A 20943-nucleotide genomic window follows, 5' to 3' on the forward strand; every position below is an offset into this window, starting at 1 on the left:
TGTAAATGAGTGAGTTACAAAAACTAACATGTCATTAATTTGTAGGGGAATGCTGAAGATTACATTACTGTTGCTGGAAAAACCTTTGTGGTAAGAAACCAAAAATATTTTTAGAAGTATGCAGATGTAATTTATACTGAAAAATATCACTTCTGTGTGATAAAAATCATGTAATATTTTAGTATAGGCTATTTAAAAAGTATATACAGAGTATGAAAAGTTTGAGTTACCAATAAATTCAGGTTTTACCTATCTCTTAAATTTTATGTAATACCAACAGGAAAGTTGAGTCAAGAAAAGTATTGAACTATGAGACTGATTTGTTGGCCAGTATTTACTTTCATGAGATGAAATACCTAGCACTGGTAAAAGACACACATAAAATTAAAAGTACACAACACTATAGAAATTATTAGTTTCTTCTTCACAGAGAGAAGAGGGATAGATTGAGGAAGGTTAAAAAGGAAGGGCTTATCACTTGACTCCATGATTAGAGGAATCTACCTGTAATAAGATTTTAAAGGGGAGGAAGGAGAAAAGGGAAATATCTCAATGTCTGTGATTGTAATTGTCTTAATAAAACATTTAGTAAGGTGCACTTAATAACTTAGATCCTAAAGGAGTGCTGTTTACCTGTATTAGCAATAACCTCAAACTCATGTACTGGATATTAGTGGATTTACTTTGTAGATTTGTTTCATACATTCACTTATTAGTAAGAAATTTCTTCAAAGTTGTGTCAGTGCAACTTCCTTTTAAACTTTTTAAGTGCTTGGGAAGCTTCTTTGTACAGTTCAATCCCCATATAATATTGACTGCCATCTGCAATGCTTCTGATGTGCATTGCTAAGTGACAATCACAATCTTCTGGTGCTGTAAATACTTACATCTGTGTTTATATTGTTGTACTGTTTGAATTTTAAGATTAATTGTAAAGTTTTATAAATATATTGTGGTGACGTAAGTAACTTCTCAATCCTGAAGATTTCTTTGTTTGACTCAGAATAACTGAAGCTTCACAAAATCATTGTTGTGTTTCTTTTTGAAGAATTGTTGTGTTTCTTTTTGAAGAATTTATACTCTATCTTTATGCTTGACTGCAATACTTTCCCACATTTCAATTCCATAAATGAGTCATTACAACATTATGCAAGGGATAGATTACTACTCACCACATAGAACAGGCATTGAGTTGTGGGCAGGTACAATGAAAAGACTGCTAAATATTTAATCTTTTGGCCATAAGGCCTTCTTTTGGCATAGAAAACATACCTACTCACCCATTCACATGAGCGCATTTCATACACATATGGCACTGTCTCGGGCCACTGTGGCCCGACTGCAGATTGCAACTGCGTCTGACATGAGCAACAATCAGAGGTGGCTAGTGGGGATAAAGAAGAGCCACGTGGTGGGAAAGGAGAAGGATCGCAGGGTAGGGGTGGGGGAAGATGCATGCAAGGGTGCAGTAGGGTCATTATAGGGCTGCTACATGTAGAGCCAGGAGGGGAGGGGCAGAAAAGGGAGAGAGGAGAGAAGTAGAGAAGAGGAAAAGGCTAATGGATCCATTGTGGGAATTGAAGACAAGTGTAATGTTGGAGTGGGAGTAGGAAAGGGGCTAGGTAGATGGAGGAGAGGGACTAGCAAATTTGAGGCCAGGGAATTTCTGGAAACAAAAGATATGTTGTGGGGAGAGTTCCCACCTGTACAGTTCAGAAAAGCTGGTGTTGGTAGGAAGAATTCAGAATTCGGACGGTGCAGGCTATGAAGCAGTCACTGAACTGAGCCACATTTTTTTGGGAAACTTGTTCAACAACTGGACGGTGCAGCTGTCTCTTGGTCACAGTTTGACTGTGGCCATTCATTCCAACAGACAGCTCGTTAGCAGTCATGCCCACTTAGAAAGCAGGACAGTGGTTGCAACTTAGTTTGTAGGCCCATGGCTGCTTTCACAGGCAGACCTGCCTTTGATGGGGCAAGAGATGCCTGTGACAAGACTGGAATAGGTGGTCGTGAGAGGACACATGTAATAGATCTGGCATCTAGGTCTATTGCAGGAATACATGCCATGAGGCAGGGTGTTGGGAGCAGTGGTGGAGTGTGGATGGACAGAGATGTTGTCTATGTTTGGGAGGGGGGGGGGGGATGGTAGGTCACGATGAGAGGCAGTCAGAACCCAAGCAAAGAATGTGATTCAGTTGCTTCAGTCCTGGGCGGTACTGAGTCACAAGAGGAGTGTTCCTTTGTAGTGGAATGGTTGATATGTGGGAGGTAACTGGAGAGACTGGGCAAAGGAGATCAGCTTCTGATCAAGGTTGGGAGGACAATTTCAGTCTGTGAAGGCCTCAGTGGCACTCTTGGCACATTTGGAGAGGGACTGCTCATCACAAAGATGTGACAACCATGGATGGCCAGGCTGTATGGAAGGAGCTTCTTGATCTGGAATGGGTGGCAGCTGTCAAAGTGGACATATTGTTTGTGGTTGGTAGGTTTTTTATTGACAGACGTGCTGATGCAGCCACCCCCAAGTTGAAGGTCGACATCAACGATGGTGACTTGTTCAGGATCAGGCCTTTTCATTGTGCTTGTCTCTGACTCATCATCTCCTCTATGTGGTGGGTAGCAATTTATCATTTTCATAATATTGTTGTTATTCCATCATGGATTTTACATACATGATGTGAAAGAAATCATGGGTAACCTCTTAATATCGTATTGCACCTCCTTTTGCTCAGTGTAATGCAGCAGCTCTATGTGGCATGGACTCAACAAGTCCTTGGAAGTCCCGTGCACAAATACTGAGCCATGCCACTTCTGTAGCCATCCATAATGGCGAAAATGTTTCAGCAGAGGATTTTGTGCACAAACTGACTTCTCTATTATGTCTCATAAATGTTCATTGCAATTCATGTCAAATAATCTGGGTGGGCAAATCATTTTCTTAAATTGTCCAGAATTTTCATCAGACCAGTCACGAAGAATTGTGGCCCAGTGACATGGTGCATTATCATCCATAAATATTCCATCATTGTTTGGGGACATCAAGTCCATGAATGGTTGCAAATGGTCTGCAAGTAGCTGAACATAACCATTTCCAATCAATGATTGGTTCAGTTGATCAGAGGACCCAGCCCATTTCATGTGAACACAGTCCACACCGTTATGGAACTATTACCAGCTTGCACAGTGCCTTGTTGACAACTTGGGTCCATGGCTTTGTGGGGTTTTCATCACACTCAAAACCTACCACCAGCTTTTACCATTGTTCAAAGTCTGTTGATTCCCATCCTGCAGCCATAATCCTGTTGGAAACATTTCACGTGAATCACCAGAGTACAAATGACTGCTCCATCACTGCACTGCCCTTTTATACCTTGTGTAAGAAATACTACCATGATCTGTATATGCGAATAACACTATCCCATGACTTTTGTCTGCTCGTTGTAGATACCTACCCATAAAAATACCATAACTTGTTCATAGTTCAGAACTTAACATAGTTTACACTGCATGGCTGATTATTTAGTTTTTGGTACTGAAGGTATTTGATATTCTCAAGAGACATTGCTGCTTAACATTTCACTAAGGAAGGCAGAAGTTTCGTCCAATTTTAGTCATACACTGTCATCAAACACAACATCCTATTGCTCTGTGATAGGTTGGTGATTGAAATGAGAGAAATTCAGATCTGTTTCAACTGTAATGTCTTTAAACAATTGAGACACCATAATAATTCAGTGCCAGACCATCCTCATTGGGGCCCTAGCTAGTAAGAGTGGTGTCTTCTGGATAATTAAGCATCTTGTCATTGTGAACCTTGTATTGGTCATTTGTATGATATGACCACCAAAACCCATAGAGTCAGATCTTCTGGCACACAACTTGCAGCACCTGAACTAGAAAAGTAATTTTAGTAATTTTAGCCTTTTATGAGTGATGCATATGACACCTATCTTGGACCTCTTATTCTCTCTGATGCCTGCTCCTTTGTCTTCCAATTTCCTTACAAAAGGTGGGTTACTCTCAACCTGTGGTCTCAGTGACCTGTCTCCACTTTCCAGTCTCCTCGAATTTCTCAACAACCAGTTCCAAAAGCTAGATATAATTTTTCTACTTTTAAATGAACCTGTTTGTTAGTCCTTAGAATTTCAGCTCTTGAAGATAAATACTGGCCAGTCATTCAGTCTCGTGGTTTTAACTGACTTGTAGATATGATTGTACATGAATGTTTGGCCTGTTTCTCTGTTACCAAAAGTTTGTTTTATTAAGAAACAGTGTATCGAACACACATCAGTTATTTGGAAACAAACATGCCACTATTTCTTTGTTATCTAATTTTATTAGTATCATAAATATTAGATAACATATAGTTAATGTATTTGAGTAGCCCTTTGTAACAAAGTAGTCAGTTGATCAGCAATAATAATTGTAATTATTGTTCTCTAGAGGTCAACTTTATGTAGTAGGATTTTATTCTCCAGCCTTGACACTGCTAAAATCAGTACATTAGAAAAACACTTTTGTTTGAGGATTTTAGTATTAGCTTTTTGACTGATTCTCCAGGGGAAATAATGTTAATGGATCTAGTTGGATCCCCCAACCTGTTAAAGATTAAATTCTTCCCAGCTATATTACAGAGAAACAGTAATACAGTCACAGATAACATCTTCAGGCATTGTTCTTTAGTTGAGGGGTACACAGTCAGAAAAATTAATAATGGTATGTCAGATCAAGATCGGCATTGAAAGTCATGTACTAGAAAATGGGCTTATAATATGAAACCTAAGTCATACAAAAATAGTATGTTTTGTGGATCAAGGCAGAAAAGTTATTCATTTGGTCAATAAATGATACTAAAAATGTTTCACACTTCAAACCAATCTCCTTTAGGCAACTGGCAACTCTGTATGCCATATTTCAGTAAACCAGTTCCATGCAATATCTAGGAGGGACTATACACTGGTAAGCCAAAACATTATGACCACCAATCACCGTGCCATGGGATGCCTCCAGGTGGCACTGCGCAGGCATGTGACATGGTAACTAAACTACGTAAATGGAGCAGACATGGATGGGAGATCACCCTAGCAAAGATATGGGCTGCAAAAAGGGAAATCCATTGAGATAAGCAACTTTGACAGAGGGCAGATTATTATGCAGAGCCTGTGAATGATTATCTCGAAAACAGCAAACTGGTCGAATGCTCACATGCTACTGTCATGAATGTGGGGTTCAGAGGCTTGTCTGCTCTGTAAAGTAGGATAGATGGTGATATGTGACATTTCTGCTGAACGAGCAGAATACTAGTGCATGCTCAAGAGTTTCGGAGCACACTGTTCATTGTACATAGTTGAACCTGGAGCTCCGCAGCAGACACCTCTACGTGTTCACATATTGACCCAATAGGATCATCAATTATGATTGCAGTGGGCATGGGACTATCAGGATTCAACCATGAATCAATGGAAATGTGTCGGCTCTTCGGGTGAATCACATTTTTGCCACACTACATCAATGGTCATCTCCACAAATGCCTTCATTGAGGTGAATGGTGTTTGAAACGTGCAATATGCCCTGAACACATGGTGGGAGAGGCAGTATTATGCTATGGGAGACATTCCACTGCACTTTCATAGGACTTGTTGTAGTAATCCAAGACAAACTGACAGTTGTGAACCACCTGCATCTCTTCACACGTGATGTCTTCCCCAGTGGCGATGTCATCTTTAAGCGGTATAATTGACCATGTCTTGGAGGCCGAACCATGTTGTAGTGGTTTGAGGAGCATTGTAGTGAACTCATGATGATGTCTCAGTGATCAAATTTGCCTGATGTAAATCCTACAGAATCCATTTGGATTGCTATCGGGCGCCCTGACTGCATGCACAAATCAGCAGCCCATTATTTATATGAATTACATGACCTGTGTAGAGACATCTAATGCTACATACCTCCACAAACCTACACAGAATCAGATCAAGCTATTATGCAGGTGGTCATTATATTTTGGCTTATCAGTGTATAAATATGTTTCACTAATAATTTTTATTTATATCTACATCTCTATTTCTAGTAGTATAAATCTTTACTATTCATCTGGAAGTTTTGTAACATTAAGAGATTGATTGTTTGATGCGGAGTAGTTGTGAGATTAATCATCCATTATGTCATCAAACTCAGTTGTGGTAAAGTAAGTCTTTTATTTTAATTTCTGTTTCGTTTCCTACCAGTTCTTTTCCTTTCTTTTCTGAATATCATTTTACTGATTAGGAATTTATAATTTTCTCTGTTGTGAAATTTTGTAAGGTTGAAGGTTCTAAACAAAAAGAATTACATTGGCTTGGATCCCAACCTTTGTACTACAAATTTTATTTTTAAAAAATCAAACATGTGCAAAACATAAAAATGTTGGCTGATTAGTGAATATTTGGAGAGCCAACATAAATGGATTGGATGAAAAGTTGCTGCTGCTGATGTGTGTGTGTGTGTGTGTGTGTGTGTGTGTGTGTGTGTGTGTGTGTGAGAGAGAGAGAGAGAGAGAGAGAGAATATCTTTTTGGTGGTTTCACTTCACTATATACTTGAACTGGATTCTAGTAAATAATAGTACTGACAGATAACTTCATCTAAGATTCTAGTGTCTCAGTGCTAATTGTACACTCATTTGTTCCTTGTTGCAACCGAGGGCTGATGTACTAATTTTGCTCTATAATATTATAGACATGGACTGATCAGTACCTCACGTGGACTCCTTCTCTTTATGAAGGGGTTGAAAATATAACAATAAGCAGTGATGACATATGGACACCTGATATTACACTGGTCACTATGTGAGTATATTTATATACATATTTTTAAATTTACCTATATGTGCTCTTCCAAGTGAGAAAGTTGGCCAATGGAGCAATGATCAGAGTTAAAGTTATGTGCATCGGTGACATGAATTAAATGCCATGGAGTCATTATTCAGTTTATGTTTGTGAAATCATGAAGAGGAAATATGACTTGAAATTTTATGCAAAAATTGCCCTTTCAGTGTTCTAAACCTATACCAAAAAGACACAATAACTTTCCTGCAAACAATAACTTTCCTGCAAATAAAATACTCTGATATAATTGAGAGATACATTGTATAGTGTCATTGCATAGTATATGTTGCATAGAAAGATAGTAAGTGAATAGGAAAATATTCACTGGTCATTTATAACTGAAAGGGGAATGTGGAAGCTTTCTCTTGAAAGTATCATAGGTTTGGTCACATTTTTAATGTTTTTAAAATTTTGCTTTCTGTAACAGAAACATCATTCTGGCTTAACAGCTGAGCATCTGTGATGCCCTCCATTGTACTACATGAACCCATTTCTTATGGCTAACAGCCTTGCCACAGTGGTAACACCAGTTCCCATAGGATCACCAAAGTTAAGTGCTGTCGGGCTGTGCTGGAACTTGGATGGGTGACCATCTGGTCTGTCAAGCACTTTTGGCAAGTGGAATGCACTCAGCCCTTGTGAGGAAAACTGAGGAGCTACATGATTGAGAAATAGAGGTTCCAGTCTTCGGCCAGCAGAGAGGTGTGATGAATACGTGCCCCTACATAGCCACATCAAAGTAAAGCCTGTGGGCTGAGGATGACCTGGCAGCTGGTCGGTACTGTGGGGCCTTCATGGCCTGTTTGGGTGGAGTTTAATTTTTTTTTAGTTTAGACCACATTTCTTATAGATGACAATATACCTTTAATTTTCTGCATTGAAGTTGACAGTGATTTGGCTACAAACTAAAGATGGTCATTTTTGAACACAATTATGAGAAAAGTGATGACACTCTGGAAATTAATTGTCAGCCACTTCTACTGTTAGCCTACTGATGTAAGATGGCTCTGATATTAGCAAGAAATAATAATGATAGTAATACAAATGGTTCAAATGGCTCTGAGCACTATGGGACTTAACATCTTAGGTCATCAGTCCCCTAGAACTTAGACTGAAGTGCCTAGAAACGCTCAGCCACCATGGCCGGCGATAGTAATACACTAACAATGAATGAGTTTCGTAACAGTGAAGCAAATAGTTCATTATTATCAAAATGTGATGTTCAGTCTCTATAGTTGAAATGGAGGAGTTAACATATCATTTTGCTACTGTGTATTGTTCTGTTCATTTACAGCTTGATTAAAGAACAGGAAAAGATTGACTTAAAAAGTAGTGAAGTATGTTAACTGGCACTGCCTTCACAACAGAAGACAAGCATTATGACTGTGCCATTGAAGGAATGAGCAGTGCCTTATTACTCTGTTCCAGAATAAATTTGAAACTTCCTGTCAGATTAAAACTGTGTGTAAGACTTGGACATGAACCTGGGAAGATAAGGGATTAGGTACTGGTAGTAGTAAAGCTGTGAGGGCAGGTCGTGAGTAGTACCTGGTAGATTACTTGCCCACAAAAGGCAAATGTTTCATGTTTGAATCCCAGTCCAGCACACAGTTTTAATCTGCCAGGAAGTTTCATTAGTCTATTTTTGGCATATTGCTAATAATGTGAAAGATAAGAACAGCTGTATCTTTCATGTGGAATGACCTTCCTAGAGTTGAAACATTTAATTTCAATGTTAGATCTGCACTCTAAATTTTATGAATATTTTATTGTCCTTGTAAGTAAATATCAAACAAATTCATCCAAATGATTCAGTGCGACACCAGTAAATTTTTAGACAGTAGCAGAACTTTTGAACATTTCCTGTGATGTTGTAAAATTTGATCTACACTAACAGCAAAAATACTTAAGTTTCCAGAGACAATTTATTTCTTGAACAATTGCAAATATTTTGTGCTATTGAGCACTACTCATACTGACCAGTCATTAGAGATATGGCACGATTCTGAATGAGCATCAAAATACCAAACTGATGCACCAAGGAATTCTATTCCCATTTTAGTTACTGGTATAAGGGGCTAAAGTGTAGGTAGCAACAGTTTTCAAATGCTTCAGACGCTGTGATGATAACTTGCTCCATAAATTAAAATGAGGCAGTTTACCAAGATGAGCTAGCTATGCAGTTTTGTTAAAACATACTCCGGCTGTGAAAGCACTCCTATATTTGGCATTGCTCCTCGCCAAAATCACCAAATGCTCCAGGCAGTCATGAAATAATGCTTCGTTGAACTGAGTAACATGCAGAGTGCAAATATTACAAGGGGCTATTGCTGCAGCCCTTATGCAAAATGTCTTTTTTCCAAAAAAAATAAATTAAGTAAATAAAAAAGAAAAAAAAAAAAAGAAATGAAAAGGTGATTGGAACCTTTGCCAAAAGGATGGATCTGATATATATGATATTCTCTCCAATACACCATCATCAGAATACCACAGACAGTGTGCTACCACATACAGCTGAGGGGGAATAATATTAACTTGTTGTATCACTCACATTCGGTCTCCATATCCTGCAAATGCTTCTCACCTCACATGTGGGGTGACCTGTAAGGAGGCACAAGCATGGAAGCCACCATTGAACACACCATTTGGTCTGGCATGCACACATCCATAACCAGCCATTTCAGGTCCAAATTTTTCCCATTGGCTAAACCCAGAGTGTCATCGGATTTTGCTGTGCCATTCAAGGAATCAATGTAGTTGCAGGTAGTAGATGCAGTGTAAAATTCTTCATATACGGTTCTGATGTCTGTCATCTTAGCAAGCCCTACAATTTGTGCCAAAACTATTCTCTTCCCTCCTGCAGACATGTTTTCACTTCCAAACTTGCCACAACTGACCAAACCTGATGTCAACATGTGATATGACACATTGGTAGACATCACAGTGCCACTTTGCCCCACAGTCTATGGATCCTACCATCCTCTAGGCCATTTCCAGGCCAAAGTGCTGCTTCAAGGGGGAAGAGGGGAGGAATTTAACAATAATTCTGCCTATCATACATACTGACTTTGACACCGTGCCAGAGACATTATTACTATCCAATAAAACTACCACCAGGTCAGCCTGCATAAAACGCTCTAAGTGAGTGACATAGGTGTGACCACGAGCTCGCTGCACCAGATAAATACCAGTGCAGTATTGACAAGGTTCATTGCAGTGCAGAGCATTAAGTATTTGTAATACACCATCAGATCACCTGTTTACCAATACTGCTATCAGTCTTTGGTTCTGCATTTTTGTTTCATTTATTCTGGTACACAGCTACTTCAACTATGTCCACTGTATCTCGGTTAGCCCTCTATTCATGACCTGATTTGATTCACAGACAAAGTCTGACATTTTTATGTTGGTAGTGTCTTAGTTCACTGCCCCCCTGCCCCGTTCCTAACATTGAGCCGCACAGCATGGTCGTGTAGTTAGAGGCCCCATGTCCCCATGTCATGAATCGTGCAGCCCCTTCCCCCGGAGGTTCAAGTCCTTCCATGGGCATGGTTGTGTGTTTTGTTCTTAGCGTAAGTTAGATTAAGTTAGTTTAAGTAATGTGTAAGTCTAGGGACCAATGACCTCAGTAGTTTGGTCCCTTAGGAATTCACACACATTTGAACATTTGAATCTAACATTGACTAAAACAGCAGCTTGCATCTCATCTTCAACTGTATAATTTAGGTTGAAGCCCAAACTGTTGACAAGAAACTCCATTATCTAAAGTAACATCTCTAATCCCTGCACTTGACTTAAAATACTTACCGTGAACTATCTGTCCTGTTACGTACACTAGCTAATTGTGTGATTAGTGTGCAGAAGGCATATCAGAAATGAGCGATATAGTCCACTGATATAAAATTGCAACCACTGAGATGGATCAGTTTTATGTTAAGATTAATAGTTTTTTGCTGCAAAATTACATAATATGGCTAATGATAAATGACACCCAGCTCAAATATCATTTCATCCTTCATGAGCCTTTTCACTGAGTCATAACAGTTCTGTAACAGAGTATCATGTAGCCCTTTCTCTTACTCATCCCAGTGAATCTATGTTCATGTTCAGATTTTTTGTTTGTTTGTTTGTTTGTTTGTTTGGCAGTCAAAGCATATAGCATTAATTAGTAAGCAAGAACGTACAATTATGTTTATTTCTTTATATGAATGTTCAAAATGAGTTTCTAAGAATAATTTTGATTTGTTGTATAAACAGATGACCTTGTAGATGTATAGTTAGGGGACTGATAAATGTTGTAGACTTTTTAATAATGGATTACATGATTCCCTGGGCTGAAGAGCATTTTAATTACAATTCTGTGTTAACAAGCAATATAATTTTCATATTTGAGTCTAGTTCTCCTTATAGCTATCACGTCCTACCAGTACCTCTTCAATCCCCAATAAAGGCCTTCTTTGATATGACAGCTCTCAATTTACTCATGATATTTTTTCTGAAGCTTCACTACATAAAACACTTACTCAGGCTTCCCCAGAAAACAATATCATACTTTATTAGCGATTACAAATAGCTGTAGTATAATTAAAATTCTCCTCACTGTTGTATCACTTCATTGTATAAAATATTTTAAAATATAAATTATGAAACCAACATTTTAGCCACATTATAGTGACTTTCCTCTGAGTAAGAGTAGGTTTACTGGAGGAAAGGCACCACTATTAAGTACAAACTATTGGTATCAATATGTCACATTTCTGGAACTTTATTGGCCCTAGATTATAATAGGGTAGTCATTGCGAGAGGGAGAGGGTAGGAATGAGGCTATTCATGAACTGTTTGGCTTGTTGATCATTGGTGCCTGTCTGCAAAGCAGCACTTGGCTGCTGATGTGCATGTGTTCTTCCTGGTGTACATGGTAATACACTGACAGTAGCTACATAGCTATTTGTTAAGAGTGTCACGTCCATTGCCCTGTGTGACTTCTGCTATGCACCTGTTCATGGCCTGTTGGGCCTGGATCGTTGGCAACTGAGTCACCAGAAGTTTGTAACTGTCCTCTCTATTAATGTTGTCAGGTTGCTTAGTAATTTCAGTCCCCTCCTATATTTTGCCTTCACATCACCACAACTGTTTTACCAGTACATGCACTTCCCATAATGCCATTGGTTGTCCACAGTTACGGTGGTGTTTCTCTATTGCCAATTTAATGTGTAGTTCTAATTGCAAATAACGTTCATGTTCTGCCATGTGTGTACTAACTGGCCTCCTTGTCTCCCCTATGTGCTGACCTGCTTACATATGATGTAATGATATTGATATTTTCCAATAAATAGGGGCATCTTTCCTCCAGTAAAATCTGTCTTGCCCTTTGGAAAGCCATTGTAATCAGAGCTCATGGTCACACCTATGTCACTCACTTAGAGTCAAAATGTTGGTTTTATAGTTTAAATTTTGTAATATTTTATATGTAATACAGTGATGTGGTACTACACTCACAATAATTTCAGTCATCTTGGCACTGGCTGTGGAAGCCTTACCTTATAGTATGCTTGCCAGGTGAAATAACTGCAGAAAAAAATAAATAAATAAGTAGTATGCTATTTCGTGAGTGTTCATATCATTGACAGTTGATAATATTTTAACTGCAAATGGAAAACTGTATATTGAACTTCTTAAATACTCAATATGTGCATTCCAGTTAATATTTTCATTTAGCTTAAACCTATAAATTTCATAAGTTTCACTCTACCATATGATTTTTGAGATGTTCAGAATCAATACATGTAGCTGGAACCATGTTTCTAAGCAATTGCTCCAAATATAATACAAAAGGAAAGGCAAATGAGACTAAAACTTCATCTATATTCAAAGTCTAAGAAATCTGAAGAATAAAATAGACCAACTGGTAATACATCTAAAAGATGAAGGATATGAAATGAACATGATATACTATGTTTCTCTGAACATCACATTGCAAATGAAATTCAGAATTAGTATGGAAGAAGGTGGAGTTGCAGTATTTGGTAAAAATGGTGTATTATATAGGGTGGCATGGAGCCGACTGACAAAGTTTGGCCTTGAACATCACACATATGCAGTAGCTTGTACTGACTGTAGAGATGTGAAGAGTAAAGGAGAGAATGCCATTTCATCTGCAAGTAGTAATAGAGTGTTGGTGCTTATATCATTGTGTTACCTCAGTTTGACATTATTGCAAACCTAACCCTGTGACTAAAATACAACATTCTTTTTGATGATACTTTAATGTTGGTCTGTATCGTCAGAATACTGTACAGACTTGGGTGGAGAAGTTTGAAGACAATGATAGTGTGTTCAATGTGAAGTATGGTCCCCCAAAATTTGCAGAGTGTGGAGGAAGTTTTTAAACATAGTTCTCAATGCTTGGCACACTGGCAGTCTCGTATTTTAAGGAAGAGCTGCAGAAGTTTTTGATGAATACTTACGGAGACCAAATTTCATCTGTACAAATTTCAGATTGCTGAGAAACATAACCCCAGAAACAAGGAAGCATGAGTTACATTATGCACTAACCCACTACCACCAACAATTTAATAAGTAAAAACCTGATTTCTTGAATAATTTGTTCCTGTCTGACAAAGCCCATGTCCATCTTTTGGGCTTCATTAACAAACGGAAGCTGCAATACTGGTTACCAGTGAATCCTAAAAAGCTCCATGGAAAACCATTGCACTCTGCCGTAACAAGAGTTTGGCATGGATTTGTTGTTTCAGGGAAGCAAGCCCATATATTTCTCCCTCTCTCTCTCTTTTTTAGGATGAAGACTGAGAAACAGTGATTATTAATTCAGAAAATTACGTCACTATGTTGAAAAACTTAGTTCAACTATGCTTTTGACAGCTTGGCATTGACCTGAAGGTTCTTTACTTTGAGCAAGATGGTGCAACAGCCTGCATTGCATGAAACAGCATGGCTATTGTTTGTGGAATGTTCAGAAGTGCTGTCTCTCTCGTTTTGGAGACATCACTTACCTCTTTGGTCACCTAATTTTACTGTCCAAAATTTTTGGTATGAGGATTCTTGAAATACCATGTGTTCTGGAGATGTGAAGTGAAGATTCAAGAACTCAAATGAGCCATTGTTGATGAACTTGAGACTTCTGGTGGTGATCTATGGAGGCATGTGTATGGAAACTTGCAGTAGCACTTAGAACAGTGCATTAATTTAAGTAGATGCTGTCTTTCTGACATAATTTTGAAGAAAAAGCTTCTAACCTTTGGATAATAAATGGCATATTTCAGAGTTTTATAGACTATTTCTCTTTTTCTGTCCTGTTTCCATTTCACAATCTATGTACATCTGAAATGTGTCAACCATCTTGGCGCCATCCTATATAAATCTCTAGATATAAGACAATACTGTGCTGAACAGCACTTTGAGGTGAGCAGCATCAAGATAACAGCATATAGTGCAACAGTCACTGTGCTGTTAATTTATAGGCCATTTGTCAGAAATCTGAATGGTTTTCTGAGACACACTGAATTACTCTTGTCCCACCCATCCAGAAAAACAAAATCATTCACAGTAATGGGTTACTTTAATGTGAACTCTTTAACAGAAAATAGAATCAGAATATACCCTGAACAGCAGATGTGCTCTTACAACTTAGTATCAGTGGTAGATTACCCAACTAGAGTGACAGCCAGTTCTAGTACCTTAACAGATAATGTATTTATTAACAAGGATACATGTAATAATTTAACAGTCAAAATATTATAAACGGCCTCTCTGATCATTATGGATAATTTCTCACCACGTGCCAAGAAAATATACAGAGAAAAGTAAATTTAATTTGGAAAAATATGAGGATTATCAACAGACACACCATGGAGAACTTTTTTTCATCAAGCACAGCTTGTGGACTAGTCTTCTTCTCCAAATTTAACAAATTTATGAGTGAGGTTACAAGTCTATTTGAAGAAACATTTCCTAAAAAGTTAGTAAGAGAAAATCTTCTTAAATCAGATTATTGGGTTACTAAGTGCATCAAAATTTTTTGTAGAACAAAAAGGGAGCTGAACAGTTTTGATATAAATGATCCTTCTATCAATTACAGTAAAACAAATTTTATTCAATTTTGCACAACTTCTAAAGATGAAGAAATAGGAGAAAAACTATGTGACCAGCTTTATAGGGTGGATATTTCAAAATAACAGGGCTCACGTATTGACAGGAAGCTAGTGCCCTTAAACCCCATCCTGGGTCTGTGCAAAAGAGTGTGTTTTGAAACTTATGCCTTATGCATGTTTGCCCTTACAGAAATATGGATACTATTAAATCTGCTTATTATGGTTATTTTCATGCCATTATGGAATATGGAATTATATTTTGAGGAAATCAGTCACTAGCTAAAAAAAATTGCTATATCCACATAAAAGAGCCACAAGAATCATGAAAGGAGTCACCCAAGAGTCACATGCAGAAATCTTTTTAAGGAACTTGAAATCCTCACATCAGCAACACAATATACACTGCACTACACAATTAAAGGGTCACTTTTTTTAGACCCCCAATAATTGTCTCCCATTGTGACACAGAAGTTTGAAATTTGGCTCACAGGTGCCTGCACCCTTCCTCTGTAATGGTGCAAAAGTGTGGCATCCTGTGCCATTACCCTCGGGGCTCAATGATGCTCCAGACATTTCACCACAATTCTGCCTGATGCCGCTGTGGATGTGTCTCTCAAGGGGAAGCTCATCACACCCCTTCTTACTCATATTTCACCTCTGTAATGGAGGTCAGTTGCCTAACATTACAGTGACATGGGTTTTTTATGAGTAGCTGAGAAAAACATTTCAGACACACCACCGTTCAAAATCGACAATGAAAGGCCTCAACAGGTGGCATGAAGGGTGTCAGTGAAACCACCCTCTCCCTAGAAGCATTAATTTTCACACATTTCGCTCTCAAAAATGACAGTTTACTGTGTGATGTACAACAGGACAATGTTCTTGACAAATTTTGCCACTCTGGCACTCAGACTATTAAATTGTTTCCTAAGTTCTTGTCACTGGAGATATGCCATTCCAGGGTGTTAGGCTGTATGGGGGGAATTTTTTGGTGTGAAAGGGATGACAGCTGTGGAAATGCAGGTACTGTTGGTGATTGATGGGTTTAATGTGGACAGAGGTGTGGATGGAGCCATCAGAGAGGAGGAGCTCAATGTGTAAGAAGGTGGCACACTGGTTTAAGGAGTACCAGATTAAGCAGAATGGGGGACAAACTGTTGAGATAGCAAAGGTATGAAGATATGGTGTCTCAGCCCTGAATCCAGATCATGAAGATATCATCAATGAATCTGAACCAGGCTAAGGATTTGGTGTTTTGGAAGGCTAGGAAGATCTCCTCTAGATGGCCCATAAATAGGTTGGCATAGGTAGGTGCCATGCAATTGACCATGGCAGAGCTGCAAATTTTTTTGTATATCTTCCCTTCAGAGAAGAAGTAGTTGCGGATTAGGATAAAGTTAATAAGGTGTATCAGGAATGAGTTAGTGGGTTTGGAGTCTGAAGGACATTGGGAAAGGTGGTGTTAAATAGCAGTAAGACCATGGGCATGAGGGATGTTGGTGTATGGGAGGTGGTATCAATGGTGACAAGTAGGGACTCAGGAAGTAAAGGGGTGGGGATGATGGAGAGTCGGTGAAGGAAGTGGTTGGTATCTTTGACACTGGAGGCTAAATTATGAGCAATTGGTTGGAAGTGTTGGTCAATGAGGACCAAAATTCTTTCAATGGGGGAACAATAATTGGTCACAATGGGACGTTCAGGATTGTTGGGTTTGTGGATTTTGAGGACCATGTAGAAGATGGGTGTGCAAGGTCTCATAGGGATGAGAAGGGAATTGGATTCAGGGAAGAAGTTCTGGGAAGGGCCCAAGACATTAAGCAGGTGTTGTTGGAGGTTGTGTTGGACTTCTGGGATACGATGACTCTGACACAGTTTATAGGTGGAGGAGTCAGATAATTGCTGCAGTCTTCTGCCAGGTAGTCACTGCAGTTCATAACAACAGTGATGGAACCTTTGTCTGCAAGTAGGGTGACTAGGTCAAGATTAGCCTTGAGGTTGTGTATGTCTATTGTTACTTCTGCTGAAATGCTGATGTTGAGGAATGGACCTGGGGAAGGTTGGTGAGAAATGCTTATGGGTGGTTAGGTAGGATCACGGTTGGATAGTGGTATGAACTGGGAGAGGCAGGGTTCAATGTTCGAATTGGGTTGGCTTTGATTGGAGATACTGGCAGAAAAGAAGTTCTTCCATTGCAGGGATCAGGAGAAGGAGAGTGGTCTTTGACAAGTCCAGCATGGTTAAATTTGGGTATAGGGTTAAAGGCGAGGCCTTTGGATAGGAAATTTCTGTGGAGCTGAGAATTTTGGTGGAAAGGTTAACAACAGTGTTGTGGGAATGCTTTGGCTTTGGATTTTGTGGAGTGTTGGTGGGGAGTTTTGTGGAGTGTGGCAAGTTGAAAAAGTGAACTAGGCAGCGCTTAGGTGCAATGAGGGATGGGCGAGGAGTAACACTGTGGATATGATGGGGGTTGGAAAGTGGTGCCCTTATGCGGCAGTAGAAATTTGGGAGGTTGAATAACTTACGGAGGTGCTGCCTGGAATGCTTCTCCAGGTATATTTTCATTAAAATCATAATTATGTTCTCCAACTTTCTTTCCTGATCAGTTTTTTTCCATTTTCTGCCTCTTCAAGAACTCCTCAAAATACATTTCTCCATTATCTGCTGAATTCCCTTCAGTTCTTTGATGCTGATAATATTAAGAGTTGATGTCTCACTATCATAAGTCAAAACTTATAAAACACATTAATTGTAGCCTTTCCTTTTCAGATGTATTTTAAGTTTGGTTTTTCCTGTCTATCCAGCCATTGTCTTTAACTGGCCTAAACACAAAATCTTATCAAATGGTCTTTATCATCTTATCTGAAGTGTTACCCGTGGCTGCGCTCACTATTCAGTAGTTTTCTTATGATGAGTGATGTTGAGTACGTAAGCTACTGTATGTACAATAGCATCAGCTGCCCTCATGATGCATCAGCATATGCAAAAAGCTATTTCAAAGAGTAAATATTTTTTCCTAATTTGCATAATGTTCTTCAAATGAATAAGTATTTTTTACTACACACTTTTTAAATTAGCCTATGTTCTTCCTTGGACTTCAAGCTATCTCCTTACCAAATTACATCAAAATTGGTTCAGCAGATTAGTTGTGAAAATGTAACAGACAATGTTGACAATGTTACTTTTGCATTTATAATATTGGTATGGATAAAACTTTCAATTATGGTATATTTTTCCCTGTTATCTGATATTGATGAAATAAAGCATACACAGTGCCCAAAGCTATCCTCAAGTTACCTGCAAAAATCCCATGAAAATTGTTCTTTTAGCTTTGAAGACTAGTGGGTTCAAACACACAAACAAAACTTTAAATAATTATAGTGACAATATTATGAAAAGGATAGATTGCTATGCACCATATAGCAGAGATGTTGAGTTGCAGCTAGGCACAACAGAAAGACTGCCAATGGTCTCTCTCCCCCCTCTCCCCCCCCCCCCCCCCCTCCCTTTATCTGTGAGTTAACATTTCTGCTATATTGTGAGTAGCAATCTATCCTTATCACAATACTGTCATTATTCCATCCTGGATTTTCTATTGTTTAAATCACAATATCTTTTTTCCCTGATCTGACTGTGATCAACCATAGCCTGTATGGTGTCCAAAGCTGTGCTCAAGATCCCTGCGAAAACCTCATGAAAATTCATCTGGTATTTTTGGAGAAGCCTGTTTAAACAGACAGACATGACAGTTTTACAGATTTATTATTATTATAGAAGATCATAGAGCATTACAAATTTCATAGATATATTTTACTTAAATCTCTGAATGGCTGTAAACAATCTGACTGTGTTAAATTATGTCAGAATGATAAATTCTTCCTTGCAACATTTTTTTAAATGCCTTGTATTGTTCATTATGCAGTTAAATAAGAATTTTCACTAACTTGATTGAAAAATTTTTGTGATGTCAATTACTGTAGTGCCAACTACGGAATGTTCAAAAAGTCTCTGTGCAGTGCCGTATGATTGTTAGCTGGGTGTGCCATATGCTGCAGTGGATATACCAAAATGAAACTCACTGCAGTATCGTTGTGCATTTATTGTTTTGTTGAATAATATGGGACCCACAATCCGACATCTAGAAATTGCAACCCAAACTCCTATTTTCACAGAATGAAGTGGTTCCTCATGAATACACAATGGATTTGCAGCACTTTACATACGAGAATTTTCCGAGTTCATGTACCTGGATAAATGAAACTATGCCTCATCAGTGAAAAGCATTTCGTTAAGAATATCCCTTCCATTTTGTTGAACGAAATTTTTGAACCATTGGCAATAATGCAATTTCTTGCCATGATCAGTATTTTTCAGTTCTTGCACAACTGTCACTTTGTATGGGAAAAGTTCTAATTTTTTCCTTATAACTGTGTGGGCCATTCCAACACTAACATTGATTTCCTGGGTGGGTTTTCTTACTGACTTGTTCAGACTCATGGACATTTCATTGGAAATATCGAGTAGTTTATCCACAGACAAAATGCTAGGACGATTGCTTCTCGGTGCATCTGTCACTGAAGCTGTACTTCGAAATTTGTTAATCAAATCTCGCACAGTATCGTGATGTGGGATTGTTGTCTCTGGGAAAACTGAATTAAATGTTTGATGAACTGAAATTCTGTATTTACTGCCAGCTTTGAACACTTGTTCGACTAAAAACTCACATTCTTCAATGGTTAGCATTTTAACACTGACAAAACGAAATGAACTGACAAAGGAACTAAACTTAAACATTCACGTCAACACATAACAACACACACCAACGATACTACTGATGGTGGCTGAGATAAACAAAACAGTGGAATGTTGGGAGAGTCCACTTGAAGGGAAGTAACCAGGCAGGTGAACAATCATACGGTATGCACGGTTAACAATCATACGGCACTGCGGAGAGGCTTTCTGAACACCCCGTATATGCCTTCAGATTTTACATTTACACTTTTGTTGATTATATTACATGTAGTTATGTCAATATTTTTGTTCCAGGAGTGCACTAGACTTCTCTCTTGCAAAATTTCCAAGCACTGAGTGTACTTTGTACTCCACAGGGAAGATAACTTGCTTGCCTTACACATACTATATAGCACACTGTGATCTTGACTTACAAAATTGGCCATATGACGTACATACATGTACAATGTGGTTTTCATCTTGGTCTCACAGAGGCAAACTTGTGAATGCAACTTTTAATGACAAAGGGGTAAGGAAACTGCTATTACAAGATCACAGTGAAAAGTTCTTGGCCTTGCTTTGACATCAATGTAATTTTTTATACATTATGAAATAATGTGTATAAAATGAGTGTGACCTGCAGAATATTTTTTTGTATGGCTTTTTAAAATAGTCATGTTGTTTGTGTTCCACTGAAATGGACAAATTTGAATATTTTTAGGACATAAAAGGCTTCTCAAAGTTGCAATGATCATATCAATAAAATATACTTGAAACATAATAAAGTGGACTTACTCCATTTGATATTATTCTAGTCCTTTTAAATTACAATTTCTTTCTTGTTTTTCATCTACTTTTATTTGTGCATGTACTACATATGCAGTACATACTCTAAATTTCTATGCAGTCCATACTCTAAATTGCTAAATTCTTAATGATGTAATATTTTATGTAACTTTATTATTTATGTCATAGTATTCAACCTGCTGATTGCAGCAGCTTTATTAGTTTTCTGTAAAACATTTTTCTCTGAGATAAATCAGTAACTGAAGTTGTCTTATTAGCACATAATTGTTGAAATACTATGAGCTAATCAGCAGCCTTTAGAGGATTGACGTCACTCATTATAAAAAACCGATAATTTTCCATTTTTCAGTAGCCAGTTTCATTTTTCCACCAAATAAATCATTTAAAAACTATCTACAATTAGAGCTCGATCAAACCAAAAATTATTGG

General features: G+C 38.2%; 1 protein-coding gene across 2 annotated transcripts in view; it reads left to right on the forward strand.

Moving 5' to 3' along the window:
- The window catches only part of LOC124799324 (neuronal acetylcholine receptor subunit beta-3-like), a 255312-nt gene that overhangs the window by 166725 nt on the left and 67644 nt on the right, over window positions 1-20943 (forward strand). For both annotated transcript variants that reach the window (XM_047262912.1, XM_047262913.1), the window contains exons 3-5: window positions 46-90; window positions 6720-6829; window positions 20023-20236. In XM_047262912.1, the coding sequence (XP_047118868.1) occupies window positions 46-90; window positions 6720-6829; window positions 20023-20236 (369 nt within the window). The remainder of the gene's footprint in view (window positions 1-45; window positions 91-6719; window positions 6830-20022; window positions 20237-20943) is intronic.

This window comes from Schistocerca piceifrons, chromosome 5 (genome assembly GCF_021461385.2).
Source record: "Schistocerca piceifrons isolate TAMUIC-IGC-003096 chromosome 5, iqSchPice1.1, whole genome shotgun sequence".
Classification (NCBI taxonomy): Eukaryota; Metazoa; Arthropoda; class Insecta; order Orthoptera; family Acrididae; genus Schistocerca; species Schistocerca piceifrons.